The sequence below is a fragment of the Psammomys obesus genome, unplaced genomic scaffold, assembly GCF_907164565.1.
Source record: "Psammomys obesus unplaced genomic scaffold, mPsaObe1.curated_primary_1811, whole genome shotgun sequence".
NCBI lineage: Eukaryota > Metazoa > Chordata > Mammalia > Rodentia > Muridae > Psammomys > Psammomys obesus.
In genome coordinates this window covers 290,490-317,089 of record NW_026594322.1, presented here as the reverse complement: position 1 = coordinate 317,089, position 26,600 = coordinate 290,490, and the positions used below count along the sequence as shown (strand labels likewise).

The following is a 26,600-nucleotide window of genomic DNA, read 5'->3' as shown; positions in this document are numbered from 1 at the left end:
TGTGTGTGTGTGTGTGTGTGTGTGTGTGTGTGTGTGTGTGTGTGTGTTTTGGACCAGGGTCTTATGTAGCCCTGATGGCCTGGAACTCACTATATAGACCAAATTGGCCTTGAATGCACAAGAGACCCATCTGTCTCTGTTTCCAGAGTGCTGGGATCCAAAACTTGTTAAGGACCTCCTAGTGGTACAGAAAGTTGGAACAAGTTTGCTAAGTCTACAGGGAGAAACTGGGTCAACAGATCACACGATGAGGAACAGGTATGAGAAAAGTTCAGACCTTCACTATGCACATAACAAAACAGCAACCTAGAGAAACTGCCATTTCTTCTACAATGGAAGGTAAGAAAATCATAACAGGGCTGACTGCTTATCCAGAACCCACTATAGGTGGTTCACAATCATGTGTATCTCTAGCTCCCAAGAGATTTGATGCCTCTTCTGGCTTCCATGGACCCTTCACAAGTATGCATATATTCACTGACACATATACACATATAAAAAGGAAGTCCATGCCAGGCATTGATGGCTCACACCTTTTTTTTTTCTTTTAAAATTTATTCACTTATTTATTTATTATATGAATGCTCTATCTGCATGTACACCTGCATGCCAGAAGAGGGCATCATTATAGATGGTTGTGAGCCACCATGTGGTTGCTGGGAATTGAATAACCTCTGGAAGAGCAGCCAATGCTCTAACTGCTGAGCCATCTCTCCAGCCCTGATGGCTCACACCTTCAATCTCAGCACTTGTGAGGCAGAGGCAGGTGGATCTCTGTGAGTTAGAGCCCAGCCTGGTCTACACTGAGTTCTAGGATAGTCAAGTCTAATCCTGTCTCAAAAACAAACCAAACAAAACTTAAAGAGAACAATGAATTGATGTATGCTAGTCGTCAGCTTACTTTCTCCACTTACACTGTCCAGGACTCCCTGCCTAGGGAATGCTGTCACCTACAGTGAGGTCTTTCCACCTCGATTAATACAATCCATAGACATCACCTTCTTCCAGGTGATTCTGGGTTTTGTCAAGTTGACAATTAACACTAAACATCACAATACCCAAACCACAACAGCTGCTATACTTGACATTTTATTGTTGTTGATTTTCAAGACAAGATTCTCTGTGCAGTCCTGGCAGTCCTAGAATTCACTCTGTAGGCCAGGTTAGCCTTGAACTCCAAGATCCTCCTGCCTCTGCTTCCTAAGTGCTAGGATTAAAGGTGTGAGCCACCACTGCCTGGCAACATTTTTAAACTTTTCATTAAAGTTAACTCTAAATATGAATTTCATATAAGAAAGAATAATCAGCAATAATACTGTGAATATATAGGCTACAAGTCAACAACGAAATAGTCTTGTAAATATAACAGGATTATGGATACTTGATGAATGGACAGAGGCTGAAGAGAATGGCCACAAAAATCTCTCTGTAGAATATAAATAGAAAGAAAAAATGTTTTAAAGGCTGGCAAGAGGGCTCAACAGATAAGGGCACTTTCTGCTAAGCCTGATGACCTAAGTAAATCGCCAGGAGCCACACTGTAGAAGAGAACCTACTACCCAAGAGCTGTCCTCTGATCACACAGACACACACAACAACTAATAATAAATATTTTAAAACATTTCCAAGCTGAGTGTGCTGGCTTTTATTTATAATTCCAGCACTTGAGAAGCTGGAACAGAGGGGTTATTGCATGCTCCAGGACAGCCTGGACTACAATGTAAAATGCTATACCAAAAAAAAAAAAAAAAATTGGGGCTGGAGAGATTGCTTAGCACTTAAAAGAGCACTAGCTGTTTTTTCAAAGGACCAGAGTTCTATTCCCAGCACCCACATGGTGTCTCACAACTGTCGGTAACTACAATTCTAGGGGATCCAATACCCTCTTTTGGCCTCCCTTCATACCACTCACACAAAAGTGCACATACATCATACACGGGCAAACACTCATACACATAAAATTTAAAAAAGAAACCTCAAGCAAGGGCCAAGGAACTGGGTTGGTAGGTAAATGAACATAATCCATAAGCCGAATGACCCTTGTTCAATGCCCAGAACTCACATCAAAGGTCATATGTGGTAGTGCACATCTGTAACCCCAGCATTCCTATGGAGAAGTGGGGGATAGGGGTTGCTGGGGAGGGAAATGACAGGAATAGCCTGGAGGGTTCAGTGCAGCAGCGAAAACAAGCCGCCTCCACAAATGGAAAATGAGAACCAACTCCTCAAAGCTATCCTCTGCCCTGAATTCACTTGAGTGATGTGTCACACACACAAATAACGCAAGTGAAAGAACTCAAATAAGAGATTACAGATAAAATGTGACAAGCGTTATAGGTCACTAAATAATGAGGAAATCCTCTGGCATATGACAACAGAATGGTCTGTGTTAAGTAAATACGTTTTGGGGTCTGATAAGAGGTACTAGTAGACCAGACTACAATGTGCGGAGAGTTGGAGCAACAACCAATTCACGATTTTACCTTCCACAAAAGGTGGTAATTTAGCCAATATTTGTGAGGCCTGTGTAACCCCATTTCTGAAAAAGAAACTCCATCTTAAGGGTAAATGACCTGCGCATAAACTCCACTTTCAAAACGGGGGGAAAACCAACAAAATGAGCACTTACCTCTGGTAATATTTAACCCCTAGCAACCGCTACTCAGTGAACACCTGAAGTTTACCCAGGTGTTCTTTACAATAGGGTAAGTAAAACAATTACGGTTTGGCCCTCCGGACACCCAATATTTACTAAATGTCAATCAATCATAAAACTGCTAAGCTGGAATTCCCGAACCTTGATGTAACCCTCAATAAAAACCCCCCTCTTCCTGAGCTCTGGGCTCTACACCGCTGGGTCGGTGACTCAGAGCTGGAGCTTGTAACAAAGACCCCACTGTGTTTGCATCGGAATCGGCTCCTGGTGGTCTCTGGGGTCCGCGAGACTTGGCGTAACACGTTAAAAGTTTAGGCTCTTTGGCATATGACATTAGGGTGTCCTTTCTCTTCCACCTGCCCCAAATCGTGCTTGAATGGAACAAGGCATGAAAGATAATCTTATCTATTTGTAGTGAGTTAAATTCAACTGAACAAATCTGTGTTATCTTGTTTTATCTCAGAGTTCAAGATTATAAGAAAAAGGAGAACGAGCTTTCCGGAAGTACGGACAACAATCCAGAGTCGAATAGAAGCGCTCTGTTTCAAAGGCAAGAGGGCTCTGGGGACTCAGAAAAGCCCCAAGAATGGTGGTGTTCGAGACAGTTGCTGAAGAAACCCTGGATAGGAAGAAGAAACGTGGGACAGTGCGTGAACCGGAGAAACGGAAGACGCCCAGTTCTCGCTGCCCGGCACACACACGCCGCTCCGGGGAGAGGCGCACCCTCTCCCGCGCAGGCGCAGAGCCTCGGCCCGCGCCGAAGCCACCGTTTCTCACCTCAGGGCCTGACGGCCTCCTCCTCAGTCAGCTTCCTCGGCGGACAAGAGGATTAATGCCGCCTGGAGAAAGCCCTAAGGCCGGGCTACCTGAGGGTCCGGTCAACCCGACTCCGGGGCCGACCAGGCCACGTCCCCATGGCAACGCCGCCACGCACCAGTTCGAACGCGCGCGCCGACGCCGGCCCGCCTGCCGGCCAATGGCCGTTCGGAGTGCCCGCCGTCGTTGGCCGCCTTCTCCTCTAAAGGGCCAATTGGGGATCCGAGGGGACGGGGGGCGGAACCCCCAGGTCCGTCCTTCTACCAATGGTTCCGTTTGTACGGTCTCGCGACGTTCCCAGCCAGAGAACCCCCGCCTCGGAGGAGGGCCGAAGCTCTGTGAGGCCCAGTTCTGTGGCTCGCCAGAGGCCCAGCCGGGCTCCTCTGATTGGCTGGCGCGCTACGGCTCCGTTCAAGGGCCGCCTCCTGCCTCTGACCTGCGGCGAGTGCGGTGGGGACGGGGCCTTGGGTGGTGTGCGCCTGGCGTGTTGCTGAGTGCTCCAAGCCGGTAAGGAGGCGAGCGTGGGCCAGATCCCACCCACTTGCAGGACCTCGGGTTCAGCTCTCTGTACCGGAGAAGAAAGGGTTCAGTGGTTCTGTTCTCCCCACCCTCTGAGTGTTGACGGCATGAGTCGGAAGAATCCTAGAACCACAGGGGCTCAAATTTGGGGTTTAGCGGGCCAGTCGTGTCTTCCGTTTAGGCTTCAATATTGCTTTATTATCGATTTAGCCCTGCCTGCAACCCAAGAGATCTTAACCTTTTAAATTTTACTTGTTTTTTTAAAAACTTACATGTATGTGTGTGTCTCGTGAATTTATGCCCATCACGTGCGTGCAGTTGCTCTCCGAGGTCAGAAGAACGAGCCACCTGATAATAGGTTCCCGGGAACCGAACCCTAGGACTTTGAAACAGTGGCAGGTACTGTTAACTACCTAGCCGACTCTTCAGCCCCAAGATTTTATTTTTTTCTATTTCCGCTATTGATTGAGTGAATGCTGAGACAGATACAAGACTCCCACCTTAAGAAAATAAAGGCGGAGAAAAATCAAGTTGCAAAATATTTAATATCCAGTGGAGATTAAGAGGAGGAATGTTAGAAGTTTAGAATGCTTTCGTTTGAATAACTACCAAAAATATTTCTGAACCATAGTTTTTTTTTTTCCTTTTCTGAAAAGTGTTAGCAATGCCTCAACGGGTTGCAAAGAAGACTTAAGTGAAAAAAAAAATGTGTGAAGGTAAAGTGGTACAATGCCAGGATGTAATAATTTCTCAGTGAAAAAGGTATCGCCAGCATATTGAGAGCAAATAACACTAGCCAGTATGGAGCAGCTCTACAGTGTCACTCAGCCTCTTTTGGTTCAGAAATTGCCCATTCAGGGGCCTGCAGATGCTCAGCTGTTAGGAGCCCTTCCAGAGAACCTGAAGTTCAGTTCCAGCACCAATGTCAAGTTCACAACTGCCTCTAACTCCAGCTCCAGGGGATTCGACAGGCCTCTTCTGGCCTCTGGATACCCACACACAGCTGGCAGACACACAGACATAAACAAAAATAAACCATTATGGTGGCACACACTTTGTAATCCCAGCACCGAGGGAGGCAGAAACAGGTGGATCTCTGAGTTCGAGGCCAGCCTGGTCTACAAAGCAAGTCCAGGACAGCCAAGGCTATACAGAAACCCTATCTCCAGAAGCCATAAATAAATAAATGTAAGTCTTAACTAATAGAAAATAAATTCAGTATTCAAAAGAGGGAGAAAATTGACATTATATTAAAAGGAATTAATCTTGTTGATCTTTATAAATTACTAATACTCAGTGTGAACAGTGTTAATCAGCTGTTTTGCAGAAAATATAAAAATGTCTTGACCCTCCAGGTGTGTTGGAGCACACAAGTTCCAGCACGTGGAAGGCAGAGGCAGGAGGATTTCTATGAGTTCGAAGCAAGTTTTAGGACAGCCACCACTACACAGAAAGAAACCCTGTAACCAAAACAAAACAAACAAAAAAATTTATTGATTCAGTTAGTAAGAGTTGAGTGCCAGTATAGAGAATTTATATGATATACAAGATAATACTGACATGTATTCAGTACCTCTGAATGTCAGGCCCTGTATACACGTGCTTTATTTTAAACTCTCAACAATGAGGAAGAGGTGTTAGAGTCTTTGCAAGTGATGAAGTATGTTTTTTTCAGGTAACAACTTGAAGTTAGTAGCTTGAGTTCAGTTCCAGCACCAGTGTTAAGTGGGGATCAATGGTCCTCTTCTGACCTCTTCAGGTACTCATGCATAGCTGGCAGACACACAGACGTAAACAAAAATAAATCGTTAAATAATCAGTAGCAGTATCAACCATACTTTCTGTGTTGTGTTGTACTGTTTTGAACTTAAAGAGGGTGACAATATTGGAATGCCAGATTGAAAAGATGGTTAGATAGGCACAGTTAGCCAAATTCAAGGGAAGTGGCTTGTCTTAGGGTTGCTGTGGTGAAACACTATGGTCAAAGCAACTTGGGGAAGAAAAGGGGTTTTTTTTTTTGGCTTACTCTTCCACATAACTGTTCATCATCAAAATAAGACAAGACAGGAATTCAAACCAGGTTGGAATCTGGAGACAAGAACTGATGCAGGGGCAATGAAGGAGCATTGCTTACTAGTTTGCTCCCTGTGGCCTGCTCAGCTGCTTTCTTGTAAAGCCCAGGACCACCAATGCAGGGGATGGTCCCTCCCACAGTGGGCTGGGCACTTCCACATCAGTCACTAATTAAGAAAATGCCCTAAAGGTTTGCCTACAGCCCAGTCTTATGAAAGCATTTTCTCATCTGAGGCTCCCTCTCCAGTGAGTATAGCTTGTGGTCATTTTGTCATAAAACTAGTCAACACATGGGTTGTTGGAGTATTTATGTTGAAAACAATTCTTTTTATGATAGAAAATGTCTAGTTCTGAAAATGAAGATATTACTAAACTTTAGACCCAGTTTCCATTTATCTTGTGAGTATAGGATTTCAAATTCAACATGATTCAGAAGGAAATGGGTAGCTACTTCCTCTTTCATCCAGTTACCCAAATCAAACACCTCTTCCAGTTCCCTTGAACTCTATCATTTAAACAATGAAATAGCAACTTTGTTAATATTACCTGAAGTATCTCATACACACCCCTATCTTCTTTCTCATAGGCTTTCTCTTAATCTACTTTCCTGTTACTTACTAATGGTTGAAATAATCCTAGCTCAGCGGATAAGAGCACTGACTGCTCTTCCAGAAGACCAGGGTTCAATTCCCAGCACCCACACATGGCAGCTCACAACTGTCTATAACTCCAATTCTAGGGAATCTGACACCCTCACACCAATGCATATATATGTATACAGACATATACATAAGCATTGTAATATATATATTACACATTTATATATATGTATTATATATATACAATATATATTGTAATTTATATATGCACACATACATATGCTTGTAACGGGTCTTTTTTTTACTTTCACATTTTTTTAAATTTATTTATTTATTTATTTTTAATTACAGTTTATGTACTTTGTATCCCCCCTGTACCTCCCTCCCAATTCCACCCTCCCTCTTTCCCCACCTGTGTCCCTATCCCAGTCCACTGATAGGGCAGGTCCTCCTCCCCTTCCCTCTGATCCTAGTCTATCAGGTCTCATCAGGAGTGGCTGAATTGTCTTCTTCTGTGGCCTGGTAAGGCTGCTCCCCCCTCGGGGGGAGGTGATCAAAGAGCAGGCCAATCAGTTCATGTCAGAGACAGTCCCTGTCCCCATTACTATGGAGGCCACTTGGATGCTATACTGCCATAGGCTACCTCTGTGCAGGGGTTCCAGGCCATCTCCATGAGTGGTCCTTGGCTGGAGTATCAGTTTCAGAAAAGACCCCTGTGCCCAGAATTTTAGGATCTGTTGCTGTCCTTGTGGAGCTCCTGTCCTCTCCAGGTCTTACTATCTCCCACTTCTTTCATAAGATTCCCTGTACTCTGCCCAAAGTTTGGCTATGAGTCTCAACATCTGCCTCAATACCCTGCAGGCTAGAGCCTTTCAGAGGCCCTCTGTGGTAGGCTCCTGTCCTGTTCCTTGTTTTCTCCCTCCTCCGATGTCTAGCCTCTTTGCCTTTCTGAATGGGGATTGAGCATCTTAGCCAGAGTCCTCCTTCCTGATTAGCTTCCTTAGGTGTACATATTTTAGTATGTTTATCCTATATTATATGTCTAGTATCCACTTAGGAGTATATACCCTGTGTGTCTTTTTGCTTCTGGGATACCTCATGATGATCTTTTCCAGTTCCTACCATTTACCTACAAATTTCATGATTTCCTTGTTTTTTATCACTGAGTAATATTCCATTCTGTAGATGTACCACAATTTCTGTATCCATTCCTCAACCGAGGGGCATCTGGGCTGTTTCCAGCTTCTGGCTATTACAAATAAAGCTGCTACAAACATGGTTGAGCAGATGTCCTTGTTGTATACTTGAGCGTCTTTTGGATATATGCTTAGCAATATAGCTGGATCTTCAGGAAGTGCTAGTAACAGGTCTTTTTCCCAGTAGTGTTTTCTTCTAATTTATTTTCACATTGCTTACTGCCAGAATGTTTTTTATGGTGTCAATCTGACCAAAATACACTCCACCTAAAACCAGTATTCCTTATTGTCTACAGGATATAAATTAAGCCAGGCATAGTAGCACGTCTTTAATCCCAGCATTCCAGAGGCAGAGGCAGAGAGATCACTGAGTTTGAAGCCAGCCTGATTTACACAGAAAGTTCTTGGGTCAGCAAGGCCTACATAGTGAGACTGTGTCTAAAAATAAAATAAATAAATAAATAAAACAATACCAACTAAGCTGCTTCCCAATGGAATGTGTGTGAGATCTTTGCACACACTCCCTCTTTGGCCTAGAGTACCTCCTTGGCTCCACCTTCATACTACCTGGTAAATCTTTATAATGGAGCTCCAGACATAGCTCAGTCTAGAAATAAAGTTTATGCTGTTGGAGCATGAGGATCTAAGTTTGACCCTCACCCAAGTGGAAAACACGTGTGCATGCACACACATGCACATCCTTACAGGGTAGCCCTTTGACCTAAGGATCTTTTTTCTGTCTTATATACATCCCTATGATTAGAAAACACTTTGTAACATCTGTTTGAATGCCTTTTGCTTTCATTAGGCTATGAACCTCTATAAAGCAAGAGATTTGTAGTGCTCAATTTCAGATTTACCCTTCAGTTCTACTGTACGGGACATACTTTGGCAGACAGCACATGAATAAAGGAAATCCCTCTGTAGGCTCCGATATTAGAATCACTTGCTTTCCATAGCTGAACAGCAGATGGCACTAAAAGGCCACAGAACAAAATTATCCTGAGAAATATTTTTTTTTTTTGTCCCAATCTTGTATGACTTTGGTTTGATCCTGGATGCCAGTATGTCATTACTGATTTAAAGGAAGAAAAAAAACAAAACAAAAACCCTGCTGTCCTCTCCCTCAGCAAAGACAGCAGAATGATTCAGCAGCTTGACCTCCCAGAGAAGGGAGTGGCAGATGCCCAGAGAAAGGTGTAGTTGAAGGAACATTTTCTCTGTTTTCCTTCTTTCTTCTTTTCTTTTATTATTGTTTAAAAAAAAAAAAAAGCTATCATAGATGGATGCCTTATTGTTCTTCTGAAAACAAAAAAGGAAGCTAGAGCATTGCAGAGGCCTTTGTGATGTGGGCAGTGAGAGCAGAGTCACATGGAGCTGCTTATAAGCAAGCAGAGTTGGTCTTCCTCCTCACTGGCCTGTGCAAATTTTCTAGACACCAGGTTTAGACAAAACATGTGGTTTTAGGTTCCTGTTTCTCAAAAAAACAGCAGTGGGGTCTTGGACACCCTTGTCAAAAAGGCACTTTTAGGAGCCTCAGGCTACACTTTCTCCACCTGAGTTGGCTTTGGTTACAAGACCAATGTCTGCCCTGCCTAAAACCTGTTCAGCAGAAAAGTTTCCAGCCAGACATCCTAAACAGTCTCCAGATGAGTATAGATTAAAGACTAAGGGGCTTTAGAACTGGTGGTGATTTTATTAATCATGTGTGTGTGCTTTTAGAGCCATGTGTGCCCTGAACCCTATTTCACGATAAGCAGAGCTGTTAAAGGTAAAAAAAAAAAAAATTACAAGCTTTGGAGTTAGATTTCTTTGAATTCAAATCCATATTACCCACCATCTATGCCTCTGGTCAAGTCTTTTAATCTTTATATTTATCTTGCTTTTTTGAGACAGGACTTATATGGCCCTGAAAGACTTCAAATTTATATGCTGTGAAAGCTGATCTTGATACCCTAATTCTCCTGCCTCTCTGCCTTCTAAGTACTGAGATGACAGGTGAAGGTGCAGGTCACTAAGCCTGGCTTAACTTTTTTTCAGCTTTGAGAAGGCACATTAGTGTGGGCCTTTGTATTCACTCAAGGCAAAGGAAGGTGGATCTCTGAGTTCAAGACCAGCCAGGTCTACAGATCTTCTGAGCTATACAGTGAGAGCCTGTTTTAAAATCCCAGTTTCCTCATAAACTAAAATGGGTCTTAAAGGATTGTTCTTTGACCTTGTTTGTTTGAGACAGGATCTTTTAACACAAGATTTTCCTGCTTCAGTCTCTGAATGCTAGAATTATAGTCGTGTGCCATCATGCCTGGCCTTAAACAACTTTAGTTGTCAAAAACTTTGCATGGTGCAGGTGACACAATATTGATACTTGACAGCATGATGACTTGAAACACTATGCTTTAAGGGATTGAGACCATCAGAAATGTGAGGAGGATTTAGAGAATTTGTTAGGTAAAGGCTGAAAGTATAGCTCCAGTGGAGAGCACTTACCTCAGATGTGTGAAGTTTGAGTTCCATCTCTGACCCCACAAAATAAAAAAATGTGTTTGTGAGAGCTTTTGGAGGTAACTGTTTACACAACATTCTTGATTAATTTGATGAATATGTTGAACTATGGCAGCATAGCCATTTATTTGTAAATTGTTTATTTTTTCCAATTTGGAACTGAATCTCCTGAGCTGTGAGGAAATTCTGTCTGTGGAGAAAGCCAAGAACATTTTCCCTTAACTTCTGGAACCTTCTGATGACATTGAGGGTTTTTGGTTGTTGTTTTTTTTTTCCCCCCTAACCACCACAGGCACACTGCCACTTTTCTGAAGTGTGAATTGCCTGCTGTCAGCCTGGAGTTCTCACCTCCACAATCCTGGCTGCAGGCATATTTGCATATTAGATGCTGTTCTTTAACCCCATGAGGTTTGAATCCACTTGGAGAATGTATGAGAGCTGAATAGTTTCAAGCCCCTAGATAATTTCAGCTTCCTCTTCTCCAGAAAACAGAAAACCAACAATAGCTCCATTGACTTTTATGCAAATGGTGCTCTTGAAGAAAACACTGGGCTGTTTCCCAGGGCCCCAGAACATACTTAAACATTTGTTTGAGTGGGAGGCAGGGAAAGAGTTCTGTTGAGTCAATGGACATCTGTTAAGAGATGCTGAGCTGGGTCCCAAGCTTTCCAGCCAGAGGTACCAACAGAGATTTACCTTACAAGGGATGCATACATAAAGTGGCTGTGTCACTTCAGTAATACTGGAACTATGTTTCCCAGAATTCCCCTTTAAACATATTTTATAATTTTGTGTATCTGACTGTTTTGCTGATATGTATGTCTGTGTAATACATGCATGCCTGGTGCCCAAGGAACTGGGGAGCCTCCAGTGGATGTTGGGAATCAAACCTGGGTGCTTTCCAAGAGCAAGTGCTCTTAACTAATGAGCCAACTCAACAGCCCTGGACTTCCCTCTTAGTGGCTTTAGCTCACTACTGACCATGACAAGTTTTGTTTAGGACGTAGAAAGCTGGAGAGAAAGAGCAGCCAGTATGCTGTGAAGCACAGAGTTGTCATGGTTGCAGTATATATATTAATACCATTCTGTTGGCTCACCTTGCTGATGAAGGACAGTGTCCAGGGCTGCAGAAATCTCAGCTCAGATGGAATTCCCCGCCTTAGCTCCTTTGCATCTGTGGTCAGATGGCATTCATCTGTGGAAGGCTCTGGTTTTACCTGCTGATCACCTGTGTCACCAATCTAGAAACAATAAAAGGAAGTCTAGGGTTGTAGTTTATCTTCATAAGTTCCAGCTGTCTTCACAGGTCTCAGTTTGCTCTCACAGTTTAGTTTTGTCCTTGCTCTCTTCTACCTCATATCCAACCCTGCCCCAACACTGCTAATATTATTAGTCTTTAGGCCCAACAGCAGATGTGGAAACTTGCATGGGTTTCTCTGCTAGTTTCCAAAATACACAAAATAGAATCCTGAACTGGACAAGTTTGTGCAGATTCAAGTCCTCTTGAATTTTGAGATCCTCTCAAAATTGAGATTCTGAACTACATAATGAGCTCAAGACCAAGCATGAACTATACATTAAATCCTGTCAAAGAAAAACCAAGGGCTAGGAATGTAGCTTAGTGGTTAGAGTACTTGCCTAGTAGGCACAGATTCCAATGTTGGATCCCAGCAGCACACATGCACTCCTTATTATAACTTTCTGAGAGTCAGAGTTTTCTCTGAGTCTTACAGTATAGATTATATATGGAGTTATGTCAAGCCAGAAGACTTCATAGAAAGATGATACCTGAGTTACTTCAAAAGTTAAAAGTAGGGGCCAGCAACATGGCTTAGGTAAAGTGCTGGCTCTGTGAGGTTGACAATGAGTTTCATCAATAGAACATATAAAGATAGAATTCCACACATGTGCCATGTCATGTCTATGCGACACAGTAATAATAGCTGTAAACAAAAAATAATTTTTAAAAGGATAAGTAGGGCGATTTGTGGCTGTGCTTCTAGTGTATAGCAGCTTAAGCCTGGCAATGGGGGCGGGAGGAAGGAGGGGGTGTTCTCTCTTAACAGGAGCATTGTCTTCTCTTCAAGTCTAGCATACATGGAGTAAGCATCTGTTCTTACCTGTTCTGATCAGACTGTAGGCCATACTGTTTCTTCAGTGTGGTCTCTTTACACACTGCTAGAATGTACCTTTTCTACTATCTCCCGTTCTTCTCCAAAGGAAAAAGAGAGCCTTTCCTCTCTTCTGTGGGTCTACATGGCCACCCAAGGCCTTTCATTATTATTCTTCGTGAAGCCATCTTTCTTTTCTCATGCTCTATGCTGTGGTAGTGGTGAGGAGAGATATATTGGGGCTTCCTGTTTTAGCAAGGGCAATATCCTCTCTAGTCTTAGATTCCTGAGCTTACGTAGGGTTCCAACATTCATTCATTATATATTCATTCATTTCAAGATGCAAGAGGAAGGTACCCTATATTGATTACCTTCTAATCATCCTTGTAGGCAGCACATAGAAACAGCAACCTGCTTCTACATGAACTCTGACCAGTGATTAAAATCCTTGTTCAGTAGTTCTGAAGTAGCAAGGTGTTCCTGCAGCTTCCAGAATGGGGATGTTCTCAGCATAAATAAGCAGTCAGGAAAATAGGTTTTGGAAAAGCTTATGTACTACTACTTTACATATGAATTTTTTTTAACTTAAAAAAGGTCTCATTATACATATTCTGTTCTATACTTTCTTCGATTAATATATCAAAAAAAAAATTTTTTTCCTACAGCCAGAACATTTGGTTCTACCCCCACCTTTTTTTTTTTTTTTTTTCCAAGACAGGATTTCTCTGTATACCAGCCCTCGAACTTACAGAGATCAATCTGCCTCTGCCTCCCAAGTGCTGGTGTTAAAGTGTGTGCCACGATTTTTAATGGTGTGTGTGTGTGTCACAAAGATATATGTGTTTACTGAAATGTAACCATTCCCACACCAATGGATAGTTTTTGTGCATTAAAAAAGTAGATTTATAGAAATCCTCTCTCCAAAAACATAGATTTTTTTTTTTATTACTTTCAATTATTTGTCAACGAAGTGTTCACAGATGCCAGAGGCAATGAAGTTCTCTGAAAATCTGGAGTTCAGGTGGTTGTGAGCTGCCCAGAGTTGATGCTGGGAACCAAACTTGGGTCTTCTACAGAGTGTTATGTACTCTTAACTGCTGAGCCATCTGTTCATCCCCCTTTTAGATATTACAAGATTTTTTTATGAATATCTTGTGCGTGCATCTTGTGTATTTTGTTTTGTTTTTTAATGACATCAGTTGGCCTAGGCTGGCCTTTACTTCATTACATAGCTGAGGATGACCTTGACCTTGTGATGCTCTTTTTTATTTTGTTTTTCTTTTTGAGACAGGGCTTTTTTGTGTACCCTGGCTAACCTGGAACTCACTCTGTAGACCAGGCTGGCCTTGAACTAACAGATTCACCTGCCTCTGCCTTCCGAGTGCTGGGATTAAAGGCATGTGCCACCACCACCTGGCCCTCGTGAGTCTCCTGCCCCCACCTCCCAAGTATTGAGATTACAGATGTGAGTCACCATGCCTAAGTTTCATGTGTGCAGGATCTCACTGGCTGGCCTAGAACTCACTCTGTATACCAGGCTGGCCTCAAGCTCACAGAGCTCCAGAGTTCTGAGATTAAAGATGTATACTAGCACACCTATATACATTTCTAATCCTTAAGAACTTCCTACCCACCTGTTTAGGATGATTTGGGTATCTAAGTTTGTAACTTGGTGATAAAGCACTTGTTTAATATATGCATGAGGCATTCATTTTGATCCTAACCACGGAGAGACACACACATACACACACAGAAACACAGACACATACACAGAGAGAGAGAAAGACACACACACACACACACAGATAGAGAGAAGCTGTTCTTCTCTAAAATAGCATTTGATAGCAGTCCTGGGAATTGCTCTAGAAGAGATCTTTGGGCCTGACTTTTACTTTATGCCTTTGCTGAAAGTGCCTCCTTTTATTGATTGATTCTTTTATTTGAGGCAAGGTTTTGCTATGTAGCCTAGGCTGGCCTCAGATTATCAGTGATCCTCCAGCCTCAGCCACCCTAGTGCTGGGATCACAAGACTGCCCATCTTGATGGAACAAGGAAATGTAGCAGGTGGCTTTCTTTTGGTCCTGCCATTCCACTATAGGACCTTTGCCCAGGTGTTAACCTCCATCTGAGCCACCTTCTCTGTCCCCCTACCCCCACTTGAAGACTTACCTTTTGACTCTTGCTTCTCTGCTCCAACATTTCTTCTTTCAGTAAGCTGCCTATAATCCCTCAAAGGAGGTCCGGTTTTTGGCTATCACATGTTTTTCGTTGTTTTGTTTTTTTTAGATTTTTATTTATTTATTATGTATACAATTTTCTGTCTGTATGTAGATCTGCACTCCAGAAGAGGGCACCATATGAGCCACCATGTAGTTGCTGGGAATTGAACTCATGACCTCTGGAAGCGCAGACAGTGCTCTTAGCCTCTGAGGCTTCTCTCCAGCCCCGGCTATCACATGTTTTTCCTTTAGGACCTGTAGCGTATTAGCAGGTCGGGGGTGGGGGGTGGGATTATCAACTTTTCTAGTGTTGATTCTTTACATGGGCTGTCAGGCTTGTGCAACAAGCACTTTACCCTTTGGTTTCCCCTTAGGCCATCTCAGCGGCCCCCTTCCAGACATTACTCTACGCATACAGAAATCTATTGAGTTTTTAGTGTGTGCCAGGCGCTATGCTAACACAGTATAGAATTAATCACTGTTAGGCACATACTTTGAGAACTCTGGAGACAGAGGCAGGTGGAACTCTGTGAATTTGAGGTCAGCCAGGGCTACATTAGTGAAACCCCCTCTTCCCCATCTGGAGAAATAAAGGGAGAAAGGAAAGAGGAGAACTAAATGATGACTGTTGGAGTTTGGTCTGATGCTAGTTACCGGCCCTCTGTGTAAACCTAAGTCATAGTACCTGATTGACTGATTAAACAGCCTATGCCTGGTCAGGGCAGAATAGGGTGGGTGTGGCTAAGGTTCCTGAGCTTTGGAAACACCCACAAGGAATCAAGGGAAGAATAGACAGACAGGGAGGAGGAAGAAGGACGCCAGGATGGGTTAGCCTGGAAAAGAAACCACGTGGGCAAGGAGAAGGGACTCCAGTAATGGTGTGAAAAGGCCCAGATGAAAAATACAAGCAAGTATTTATAAGATTATGGATGGAAGATAGGATGGTCAAGGAGAATGGCATTGGATGGGGGCAGGGAGATGGATGGTGAAGTGATTCTGTTCTGCCCAGTTCACGAACCCCAAAAGACCAGGAATAAACCTCATGTATTTAGGGACTCCGCTGTAAATGCATGAGGTTCTTTTTATTACAAATTACAAGCTGCAGCTTGGGCCCACATCCCCCCACCACCAAAGCAGTGGGAGCCGAGAGCCCCGTACTCAGGTTAGTTGGGTGATTTAAAGATTCTGGTCCCTCCCAGCATGCCCAAGGCAGGGGCAATTCTTGCCTGGCAAGTATCTGTTGGTCAAAATGCTACATTTTGAATTGATTGGCTATAGAAAGGTCCCCAAACCATTAATGACCTGGTGTCCCTCCCTAGGGAGATGGCCCAGTTTCCTAGCAACTGTATCTCTAGTGGGTGGGGAAAGAATGCAGTAAGGCAGTTCTTCCCCTCAGGGCATTCCTGGACTTCTCCACTCAGCTAGCCTTAGTTCAGGCCTTAAACTTTAATAACAACTGCTGATTTTTAATCTTTTGGTCTCTCAATTCAGACAGTGTAGACAGTATATCTGCCCAGCCCAAGGTAAATAAGGCAATTATAAAATCTAACAGGTTTCTGTGTCTTATTATTTGTGATAGTGGGTTAGATAATACCACTGTGATAGTCATAGAAATAATAATAAACATTTTATAGCCTAACACCCATTTTACCTTAATTTACTACAGCAGATGACCATGAGGTCCTCATAGCTACCTCTTCAGGTGGAACTGTCATCTTCCACAGCTATTGTCAGGGCTGAACTCAAATCTAGGCCCCAGTTTCATGCTGAGAATGATAGTGGTAGTTTACCTCTGCTGCTTTTCATTTGGGCCGTATGCATATATTACTTTTACTAGACATGGATGTGAGTCTGAAAATGAACAAAAGTACCAGACTACCTAAGTGACCCACTGAGTCATGAGAAAAAAATGTTATTAGAGTCTTTGCTTTAAGGTCTCAGGATATAGGCTGAGGGAAATGGGATTGTGAGTTTGATTATAATACTTAACATTGCATTTCTCTCTTGCGTAGCATCTGTTCTGTTTCAGTGAATTTGTTTCTGAGTCTCTGTGTTCTCATAACATACACACACAAGCCCGGAGTTTTACAGAGACTTGGGGTAGAGACCTCTTGATTAGGGTAGTTACCAGGGTCCTGTAGTTGCACACAAAGGTTTCTTCCTAATTCCTATCTGTATTAGCTAGGTTTCTATTGCTGTGATAGACCACCATAACCAAGAGCAGCTTGAGAGGGAAAGAGTTTATTTCAGCTTATGGCATATAGTTCATAATGCAGTGAAGTCAAGGCAGGAACCTAGAGGCAGAAGCTGAAGCAGAGACCATGGAGGAACGCTGCTTACTGACTTTCCCCTGGCTTGTTCAACCTGCTTTGTTGTTTGTTTGTATGTGTTTATATTTATTTACAGAGACAGGGTTTCTCTGTAGTGCTGGCTGTCCTGGAACTGGCTCTGTAGTCCAGATTGTCCTCCAGAATTCAGAGAGTACCAGCTGCCTCTGTCTCTCCTCCTGAATTTGAAGGATTTAAAGGCATGTGCTCCCATGCCTGGCTGTTCAGCCTGCTTTCTTATACAACCCAATTTCACCTGTGTGGGGAAATACCTCCTCCAGTGTGTTGGGCCTTCCCACATCAACTGTTACTAAAGAAAATGCTCCATAGGCTTGCCTCCAGGCCAATCTTATGGAGGCATTTTCTCAACTCTTAGATAACTAGCTCATGTCATGTTGACAAACAACAACTAACCTTCATTCCTTAACATGCTGTCTTTTCCTGTGGACTGTGAGATCACTGTTAGCCAGTCCTTGCTACCCATGCACCATGAGTGAATTTTCCTGTTGTGTATAGCTTCCCAGTGTTTCACATCTTTTTTAACTTCATAGATAGATCATGGCCCTGAGGGCATGTGGCTTGATCATCTTCCGAAGACACCTCGTTCCTAAGGTGGACAACAGTACAATTGAGTTTCTGCTGCTGCAGGCATCAGATGGCATTCATCACTGGACTCCTCCCAAAGGTGCAGTGACAGAGGGGTTGGTTTTGGGGTAGATGCTAAGCTTGGCTCAGGAATCCACCCTGCCAGGCCCCTACAGGGCTTGCTTTCCAGTGACTGTACAGCAGGAGAGGTGGGAAAGGGAAAGGCGGTAGGTAACACTCAACCCTGTCCACATATAAGGTCTGCAGGCCAGCCCAGAGCTAGAAATAGAATTCTGTGACTGACCCAGGGCAGACATAGCACCTGGTGTTTTTACATCACTGGCCTGTGCTCCAGCTCATGAATGCCTAGACAGAAGAAGAGCCATTGAGCTGGGAATGTTGAAGTTGAGTAATGGCAGGGCTACCTGCGTATTTGATCAAGTTCCTTTGCTTCTTTGTTTAGTGTTCTTTTCACTGGGATTTTCTTTTGTGGACCACACATCCAGGGAGTATGACTTCTGGAGTTATTAGAAGCACAGAGAAGCTGGTTTCCTGATCTTAGGTCATCTGGAAGGGTAAGAATGATAGGGTCTTCAGCCCAAGAGGCTATGAAGATCACAGAGGCTTTGAGGTTGTAGCCTCAGCAGCCACCTTTTTCCTGGGTTCCTCTCTTAGAACCCAGGAGAGAGCTAGTCAGGGATTCAGAAGGCAGAACAGCGAAGACCAGTGGTCTGGAGTCTTAGACGTGGCTAAGCAGGTTTGTAAGCAGGTTAGTTTTCATCCACTAGCATTCTGGATGCTATCTTACAGGTACAAAATATTCCCTCAGATGTTCCTAAAAGAGAAGGCAGACTACATAGGAAGCAGTGAACTCAGTGACTGTTCCTTGAGGAGCCTGAACCCATTTGAGCATGCATTTTCATAACTGTGAAGCCCACACCCATGCTGTTGGGTGTGTTTTACTTTTTTCTGAAAGCCTCTTTTTCTGTTAATCCGCAGGCTGCCAGGCAGTGGGGGCGCACACCTTTAATCCCAGCACTTGGGAGGCAGAGGCAGTCGAATCTTTTGAGTTTGAGGCCAGTCTGGTTTACAGAGCAAGTTCCAGTACAGCCAGGGCTATACAGAGAAACCCTTACTTGGGGGGGAGGGGGAAACAACAATACAAAACAGCAAACAAAAAACCCAAAACAGAACAACAAAAAAAAAACCTCATGCTTACACTTATATTAACATATCTTTATTAAATCCAACCCTGCCTCAGACAGGGATGGTGTGGGGTGATGTCGCTATCCTTGACTGAAGCCATCATGATTTGTCCCAGTGAGCAAGAACTGATTGGCTCTGACAATTGCTGGGATGAGGACCCAAGGTAAACAGCAGATAAAGACAGAATAGGATGAGGAGGCACAGACAGATATCTGAGATTGGGAGAAAACAAAGCAGGAATGTTTGCCCATTTGAGTTGCACAGGAGAGAACAAGGTAGCACAGAGGGGTCACAAGTACTGTAAAGAGGAATGTTCACACTGTCTCCTGGTCACCGGAGTCACACTGCTGGGTCTCTCACGGGATGTCAGAGGGCCTCTTTCTCATCGGTTCCTTCCTTGGCCTGGGATGAAATGACCCTGCTAGCATTAGGCAGCAAACTGAATGTTCCTGGGAGTGGTGTACTCGGATTCGCAGATGGCTGGGAGGAGGGTGATCCTAAAGTGGTGTCTCCTGTCATCACCTATTGTAAGGGTCCAAGGATTTGGGAAGTAATCCACTATGAAAACCAAGTTTGAGCCAACAAAAAGTATCTTTATTCAAAAGCTGATATCTCAGGGATCCAAACCATACCCTCAGAAGTAGAGCAGGGCAACTTTTAAGGCAGAAAACCCACAAATTAGGTGGAGGTTGTGGCATACAGTCACATACATGCATACATTGTGTGTTCCAACATGTTTCACACCTTGTATCTTAAGTGGGTATATATGTCAAGTATCTCAAATGGCTTTCTTGATAGTTTGGCCTAGGTCAAGGACAGCCAATCAGAGCTCATTCAGCCACTGCTAGGTTTTGGTCCTTGCCGGGTGCTAACCAACAAAGCACAGGGTGAGACATTGTCATCCAGGTACATGTGGGACATTTGACTCTGAAGCTGTTTCTGAGAATTTAGCTTAGTACAAGATGGAGATCATATACATATACATAAATAACTAAGGAGGCTCCAACACAGTGTCCCTCCTACTTTTCCTCAAAACATTATCAATGTGTCTTTGTGCACACTATAGGAAGTGTGCACAAAAACTTTCCCTAGAAGTGGGACTAGATGGATTCCTTAAGTGCTAAGTTCCTGTTTTCCACCCAGCAGCCTCTAGAACACTAGGCAGACCCCTGGGAGATAGAGTACCTAGTGAATAGCTCCGCCTCCAGGCTAAGAAGGGGACAGCTGTCAATTCCTGCTCCCCGTGAGCTTCTCAACCAGGAGGGGCCCCTTAGCAACATGCCAGAGCCAGGAGTAGACACAGTTTACCAGAACCCTCTCATTGTTTCTGGGACGCTAAGAATTTGTGGGAAAGGCCTAGGGGTAAAAATAGGGGCCGCTACAGCCTGCAGAGCCTCATGTTCTGCTGCAACAGTTTCTTGGCAGCTGTCTACTTGGATTTGGGTCTTGCCAACACATTTTCTTAGTACTGGCTCTTGGCTTGTCCCTATTCTTAAGTTCCCATTAGGACTTTCCCTGTGAATCTGAAATCTGGCCTTGCTCAGTCAGGAAGATGAAAACAATTTGAAAAAGCCTTGATGGCTACTTGGAAACAGCTGCTGGCGCAGCAATGCAGGGTTTGTGCCTGTTAACTGCAGAGCACTGAGTCCCCGCTGGAATTTTCAGCTAGCCCCCACTCTGCAAGAGAGTGTGCCCCTCCTTGGAAGAATTACTTTAAGATCTCCAAGAGAAAAGTAGTCCCTGTGCCTAATAGAGGGAGGCAACTCAAAAGAATAGGGAAGCAGAGATCTGAGGAGAGCTGGCTCAATACCTGAAGGCAGTAACTATTCTGGGATGGGGAAATAGCTTAGGGGAGGAGCGCCTACCGCCCAAGCCCTGAGCCCCATACTTAGCACCACAGAGACTGGAAGCAGCATCTCAGTCTGACCTGCCAGACACATTTGTCTCACTTTCTACGAAGGTGGAGTAAGGAAAGGGGATGTCGCAGGCCCTGAGACACAGACAGTGTCTGCCTTGCATCGCTTCCTACGCATGTTAGGATATTGACCATCTCCAGACTTCCTGTAGCCTAGGACTCCTAGGAAGTCACTAAAGACGGCATCTTTATATCATCTGTCCTGAAAGAGCTCAGCTTCAGTTACTACTGAAGATTTATTTATTTTCTTCTATCCAGGCCATGTGGACCCTGGAGAGAATGACTTAGAAGCAGCCCTGCGAGAGACTCAGGAGGAAACAGGCATAGCAGCGAGCCAACTGACCATCATTGAGGGCTTCAGAAGGGAGCTCAGTTATGTGGCCAGGAAGAAGCCTAAAACAGTCATTTACTGGCTGGCAGAGGTGAAAGACTACGATGTAGAGATCTGCCTCTCCCACGAGCATCAGGCCTACCGCTGGCTAGGGCTGGACGAGGCCTGCCAGCTGGCTCAGTTCAAGGATATGAAGGCAACGCTCCAAGAGGGACACCAGTTTCTCTGCTCTGCACCGGCCTGAGCCAACCAGAACCATTGCTTCTGTTGCATCCTTAAGGGTTTTTCTGATATGAACCCACCCTCTCATCCAGGAAATGATGTGCTGGTCTTTAGCTTGTTACAGCTAAGAGCAGATAGGTTGGTGACGTTAAAACTAACTCGGCACTCTCAGGTGAGTGCAGAGAAGCCCTGGATTCAATCCCTAGCATAGAAGATAATTACTTTTAAAATAAGAGCAAGCAAGAATTTTAGGAAGTTAATAAGCAAAGGAGGGGTAAATATTTAAAATGTTAGCCCCAGGAGTCATCCTTGTACTTTATAAATAAACTTCAAGCTGCTTACATGCCCTTTTATCCTGTGTTTATTTCTTGGACTTACGCCATTGGTTAGAGAAAAGGAAACTGAAGTGAATCAGAACTCTAGATTTAATCAGAGGAAACCCCTAGACCACTCAGCCAGTCTGACTTGTAGAAACCAGAGGAAATGCTATGTTCAAACATTGTACCCCAGAAAGCTAAGGGCTAGGGAATGAGACTGGAAGAAACCCAGAATGTCTAGGGTAACGCTTCTGCTTCTGCAACCCCAAATACCTACTTCCCCACGTACAGACCCATATAACTGGGATTTCCAAGCCAGCAGTTCTGGAGTGCAGATATCTCTCCAGCACCCATATATTTTGTAGGTGCGTAGGAAATATTTAAGATCCAAAACTTGGGGCTGCCTGGGCCAGAACAGGTGGGGAACAGGCAACCCTGGATCTCAGGTTAGTAGCACATGGACCCTTACCTCTTTTTTTTTTTTTTAATTTATTTGTTATGTATACAATATTGTGTCTGTGTGTACACCTGCACACCAGAAGAGGGCACCAGATCCCAGTATAGATGGTTGTGAGCCACCATGTGGTTGCTGGGAATTGAACTCAAGACCTTTGGAAGAGCAGCAAGTGCTCTTAATTTCTGAACCATCTCTCCAGCCTGGACCCTCACATCTTATCCCAGCCTGTCTCCCAGAGTAATGAGCCTTGTCAGCATGGTTGAGGTAGAGAATGAAGCAAGCCCAAGTTCACAGGCTCTGCCCAGGTCATGGCATTACACATGTGCCTTTCACCAGAATTTCCCCATGTTCAGCAGACATTTCACCCTGACCTCTGCTGCCTATCGGCTTTCTCTGAGGTGTGAGAGTTTGGTCTCAGCCTTGCTACTAGGGCTCAAGGAAGGCTGAGGCAGGTGTTAGATCTTAGAGCCCTTCCAGAAGCTGTCAGCAGCCAGATTCATGTGGATTTTATTAGGGGACTGTTGCAGAAGGTTGGAGGGATAGGGGCATTGGCAAAGGTCAGCACAGATTACCAGAGGCAAGAACACCCAAAGAAAGGGGAGCAAAGTCTCCTTGTCTTAAGCAGGTTTCCAGATGTGTTTCCAGTCACTGGCTCAGCAGACAGGGCAGGACGAATGAACAGATCTTGGAGGACAGCCAAGGACCTAAACGGTTCACTCCTCACCCCTTTGAGCAGCACTCTGCAGAGGAGGCCTGCTGCAGGAAGGTTTTGGAGCTTAACCTTCTCTTTCAGGCCAGCAGGGACTATATTCCACTGATTTAATAATTGCCTGCTGGACAGTGGTGCCAAACCACAGACAGGCTGCCTCCTAGCAAGGACTGGCCGGTCAATCCTGGGCTCTTAGAATGGGAAGCTGGACTCTGAAGTTTCTAAAACCTTATTAGGTTTTAGAATCTTCCATCAAAGTTGGAAGGGACTGAAAATGGCCTGATTTTGCTGTTTACATTTATTGCATGGGGGAAATTTAGGACGCCTGCCATGGCCTCAAATGCCTGTAGAAGCTCAGCACTTCAGAGGCTGAGGCCGGAGGCTTGCTGAGACCACCAGACCAGCCTGAGCTACAAGAAGCAGAAACGGCCTAGAGAGATGGCTTGGTGGTTCAGAGCACTGCCTGCATTTCCAGAGGACATGGGTTTGATTTCCAGTGCCCACAAGGTGGCTCACAACCATTTGTAATTCTGGTTCCAAAGGATCCGATATCCTTTTCTGGTCATGGCATGCACATGGTACACATGGTACATTCATGTAGGCAAAACGCCTATACACATAAAATAATTTTTTAATCTTAAAGAAAAGAAACTAAAACAGAAAGAGCAGTCACAGAGTAAGAAGAAAGCAGGGAGGGAGAGGAGGAGAAGGAGGAAGAAGGAACAGAATGGCCTCAGTCCTGGAAGCTGTCTGTACTGGGGAAGCTTTGAGACCAGGGTGCCACGGGGAAGACTCTCTAGAATACAGAGGCAGCTGAGACGGCTCAGTAGGTAAAAGTGCTTCCTGTGCGTACCTGACAACCTGAGTTTGATACCCAGGTCCCATGGGGATGACAAGAACTAAAACTTGTCCTCTTGACTTCTTCACTTTCTATGGCATGCACATGCTCACACTGAACATGTCCTCATCATCAATTAGGATGTCTTACAGTCTTGGAGACATTCTTCTGGTCCTTACAGGGTGTTCCATTAAACCATAGATACAGAGGGCTGGAGAGAAGGCTTGCTGGTTAAAAGAAACTGTTGCTCATGCAAAGGACCTGAGTTCCATCCCCAGCACCTCCAAGGTAGCTCATAACCTGATAAGTCAAGTTCCAGGTGATCTGATGCCCTCTGCTGACTTCCATGGGCACCAGGCACACAGGTGGTATGCACGTGGCACACATATATATACATGCAGGCAAAACACTCAGATACATAAAATAAACATGGGTACAAACCAGCCATGGCAGCATGTTTCTGTGATCCCAGTGGCCACCTGGGGTCTTACAGAGCCAGGCTTTCAGCTGCTCTTCATAGCTCCTTCGTACTCTCACCGTCTGTGTGTTGACCCCAAGGAAACAATTCTCAGAAGAAAGCTGGTCTCTCCTTAAACACTCCTGGTTCTTCAGATGACCAGAAGCACAAGTCCCTGATTCAATGATCGGTCCCCATAGGAGCCCTCAACCTTCCCTCTGAGACTTCACAAGCCAGACCTCCACCATTGGCCCGGCTCTCAGCGTTATCTTCTTTGTTCCCACATCTTAGGGTTACTATGGTTATAATGAAATGCCACAACCAAAAGCAAGCTGTGGGCTTACACTTCCATATTGTGGTCCATCACTGAAGGAAGCCAGAGCAGGAACTCAAGAGTGGGAACCTGGAAGCAGGAGCTGGTGCAGAGGCCACAGAGGGGTGCTGCTTATTGGCCTGCTCCTCATGGCCTGCTCAGGCTGTTTTCTTGCAGAATCCAGGCCCACCCTCATCAATCACTAATTAAGAAAATGCCCTACAGATGAATTTTTTTTTTTTCCTGAGACAGGGTTTCTCTGTCTAGCCCTGGCTGTCCTGAGCTTACTTTGTAGACCAGGCTGGCCTAGAACTCACAGAGATCTGCTTGCCTCTGCCTCCCTGATTGCTTGGGATCAAAAGTGTGTGCCACCATGTCCAGCTCCTATAGCTGGATCTTGTAGAGACCTTTTCTCAGTTGAGGTCCCCTCTTCTCAGATAACTTGAGCTTGTGTCAAGTTGACATGAAGTTAGCCAGCACACCATGATAGCTCTGAACACACTGACTTTTCCAGCCCAGGGTTCCAAATTCTTCCACTGGATCAGAGGATGGATGAAGAGTCCTCCCTAATGTCTCAAGAGAGCTTGATTTGGGGAAAGAGCTTTAAAGAGAACCATCCTCTCTCTCATCATTTTTTGTCATGTCTAGGGCTCCTAAAGTTATGCTTCCTTCAAAAGTTTCCCTAAGATGCTCCTAGAATCTCTGGATTCCATTCCTCTTAAGCTACTTCCTCATCCTCAAACTCATGTTGCCTATTAGAAAGTTCTTTCTTATCTCTGCCTTGTTATAATGCTCCACCATTAGCTCAGGGACACCCCCAGACTTTCTTCCAACATGCTCAATTCACTTAGCCTCTGGCCCAGGCCTTTTCCTCTGTCCTCTCACATATTCTGTATCTGAGACATCCTTGTGAGGCAAAGGCATAGGACTGAGGAGTGTGGCTAGTGGTGTCTGGAGATATATCTGCTGGTACCATTTTGCTATGTGATCTTTGGAAGCCTCACACTCTCCAGCTTCATTTTCCCTGTGCTGTGCAGCAGATGATAACAATGACAAACACTAGGCTGGGAGACTAAAGTCAACGTGGCTGTTTATGAAACCGGATGTCCTGGAGCTCCTTTTTATTCTTTTAGTTGGAGGTCCATCTAGACAATGTTGCTTGACTCTGATCTCTTGAATGCCAGAGAGAATTGGAGGGATAAGTGTGAATATGGCCCAGCACTCCGGGAGATAGAGGCAGACAGATCTATGTGAGTTTAAGGCCAGTCTTGAACTTAGAAAGGAGTTCCAGGACAAGCAAGGCTGTTAACCAGAAAAACCCTGTCTTGAAAAAAAAAAAAAGGGGGGGGTTGTGGGGGGGGGGGGGAAGAGGGAGATTCAAGTCAGTTATTATTCCTGAACATCAGATCAAGCTTCATGCAGAAACAGTGGGTGAAATGTTCTGGCTGTAAGGGTAAAGTAATAACAGGCAAAAGGCTAGCACCAGCTTCCTGGTCTCTCTTTATTCGGTACTCAGGCTGACCTTGAATTTGATGGGATTTCTTCTGCCTGGATATTCAGAGTGCTAGGATTTACAGCATATGCCACTGTTAGGCCCAACATGAGCCTAATTTCGAGAAGGAATGAAGAGAACTCAGGAGACGGATCTCGATGCAAAATCATAAGAGGTTTATTTTGACCATTGCACAATGCGGTCACCCCTGCTGGTCAGCAAGGAGTGGCACCGGGAGACAAAGGCCTTGGGTTTTTAAAAGACAAAGTGCGGGAATTTTGAGGTTGCAGTCTTGGCAATTCAGGATTGGATGAGGAAGCTATAAAGTAAGATAATTGGTTAGTCTTAGGTGCTCAAGCTTGGCCAGTCCTGCCAAGTGTGGATGCAGCTGCAATTGAAGGTGGGGGTGGTTAGCTCATCCTTGAAGATTGGGACTGTGGGCTCTTGGCTGGAGGTCAGGGTCTACTCAGAAGAAGGATTGAGGCCATCTGGGTTGGTTGCTAAGAAACAACTATCTCGAAGACAAGGGTCTGGTCCTTCTTTTTGCTGAGTGAAGGTCATTGCTTGCTCGCTTTTTTATATTTGTCCTCACAGATAGGGTCACATTCCTTTGTTCTCTGGAAAGGTATTAAGAGGCTTTAGCTTAACCTGGACCTAAAACTCAACTATAGGCTTTAGAAGACATACAGGTTACAAAGTTAGTCTGATCCTTTCACCACCACACCTGAATTGGAGGCTTT

At 44.5% G+C, this 26,600-nt stretch overlaps 1 protein-coding gene across 2 annotated transcripts; it reads left to right on the top strand.

Moving 5' to 3' along the window:
• The first annotated feature begins 3,879 nt into the window (after positions 1 to 3,879).
• Nudt2 (nudix hydrolase 2) lies at positions 3,880 to 21,620 on the top strand. Of its 2 annotated transcripts, none has more exons than XM_055618583.1 (3): positions 3,880 to 3,979; positions 17,574 to 17,703; positions 20,983 to 21,620. In XM_055618583.1, the coding sequence occupies exons 2-3, from the start codon at positions 17,577 to 17,579 to the stop codon at positions 21,297 to 21,299; spliced, it is 444 nt and encodes a 147-aa protein (XP_055474558.1). In that variant the 5' UTR covers positions 3,880 to 3,979; positions 17,574 to 17,576; the 3' UTR covers positions 21,300 to 21,620. The 2 variants fall into 2 exon arrangements, with proteins under 2 accessions (XP_055474558.1, XP_055474557.1); XM_055618582.1 differs by having other exon boundaries at positions 3,881 to 3,979; positions 17,570 to 17,703.
• The last annotated feature ends 4,980 nt before the right edge of the window (positions 21,621 to 26,600 follow it).

Excerpts from the sequence above, each read along its gene's own strand:
- Nudt2 (XM_055618583.1), top strand. The coding sequence starts at position 17,577 with ATGGCCCTGAGGGCATGTGGCTTGATCATCTTCCGAAGACACCTCGTT. Across the intron at positions 17,704-20,982 it reads TCACTGGACTCCTCCCAAAG|GCCATGTGGACCCTGGAGAG; the intron begins GTGCAGTGACAG and ends TCTTCTATCCAG.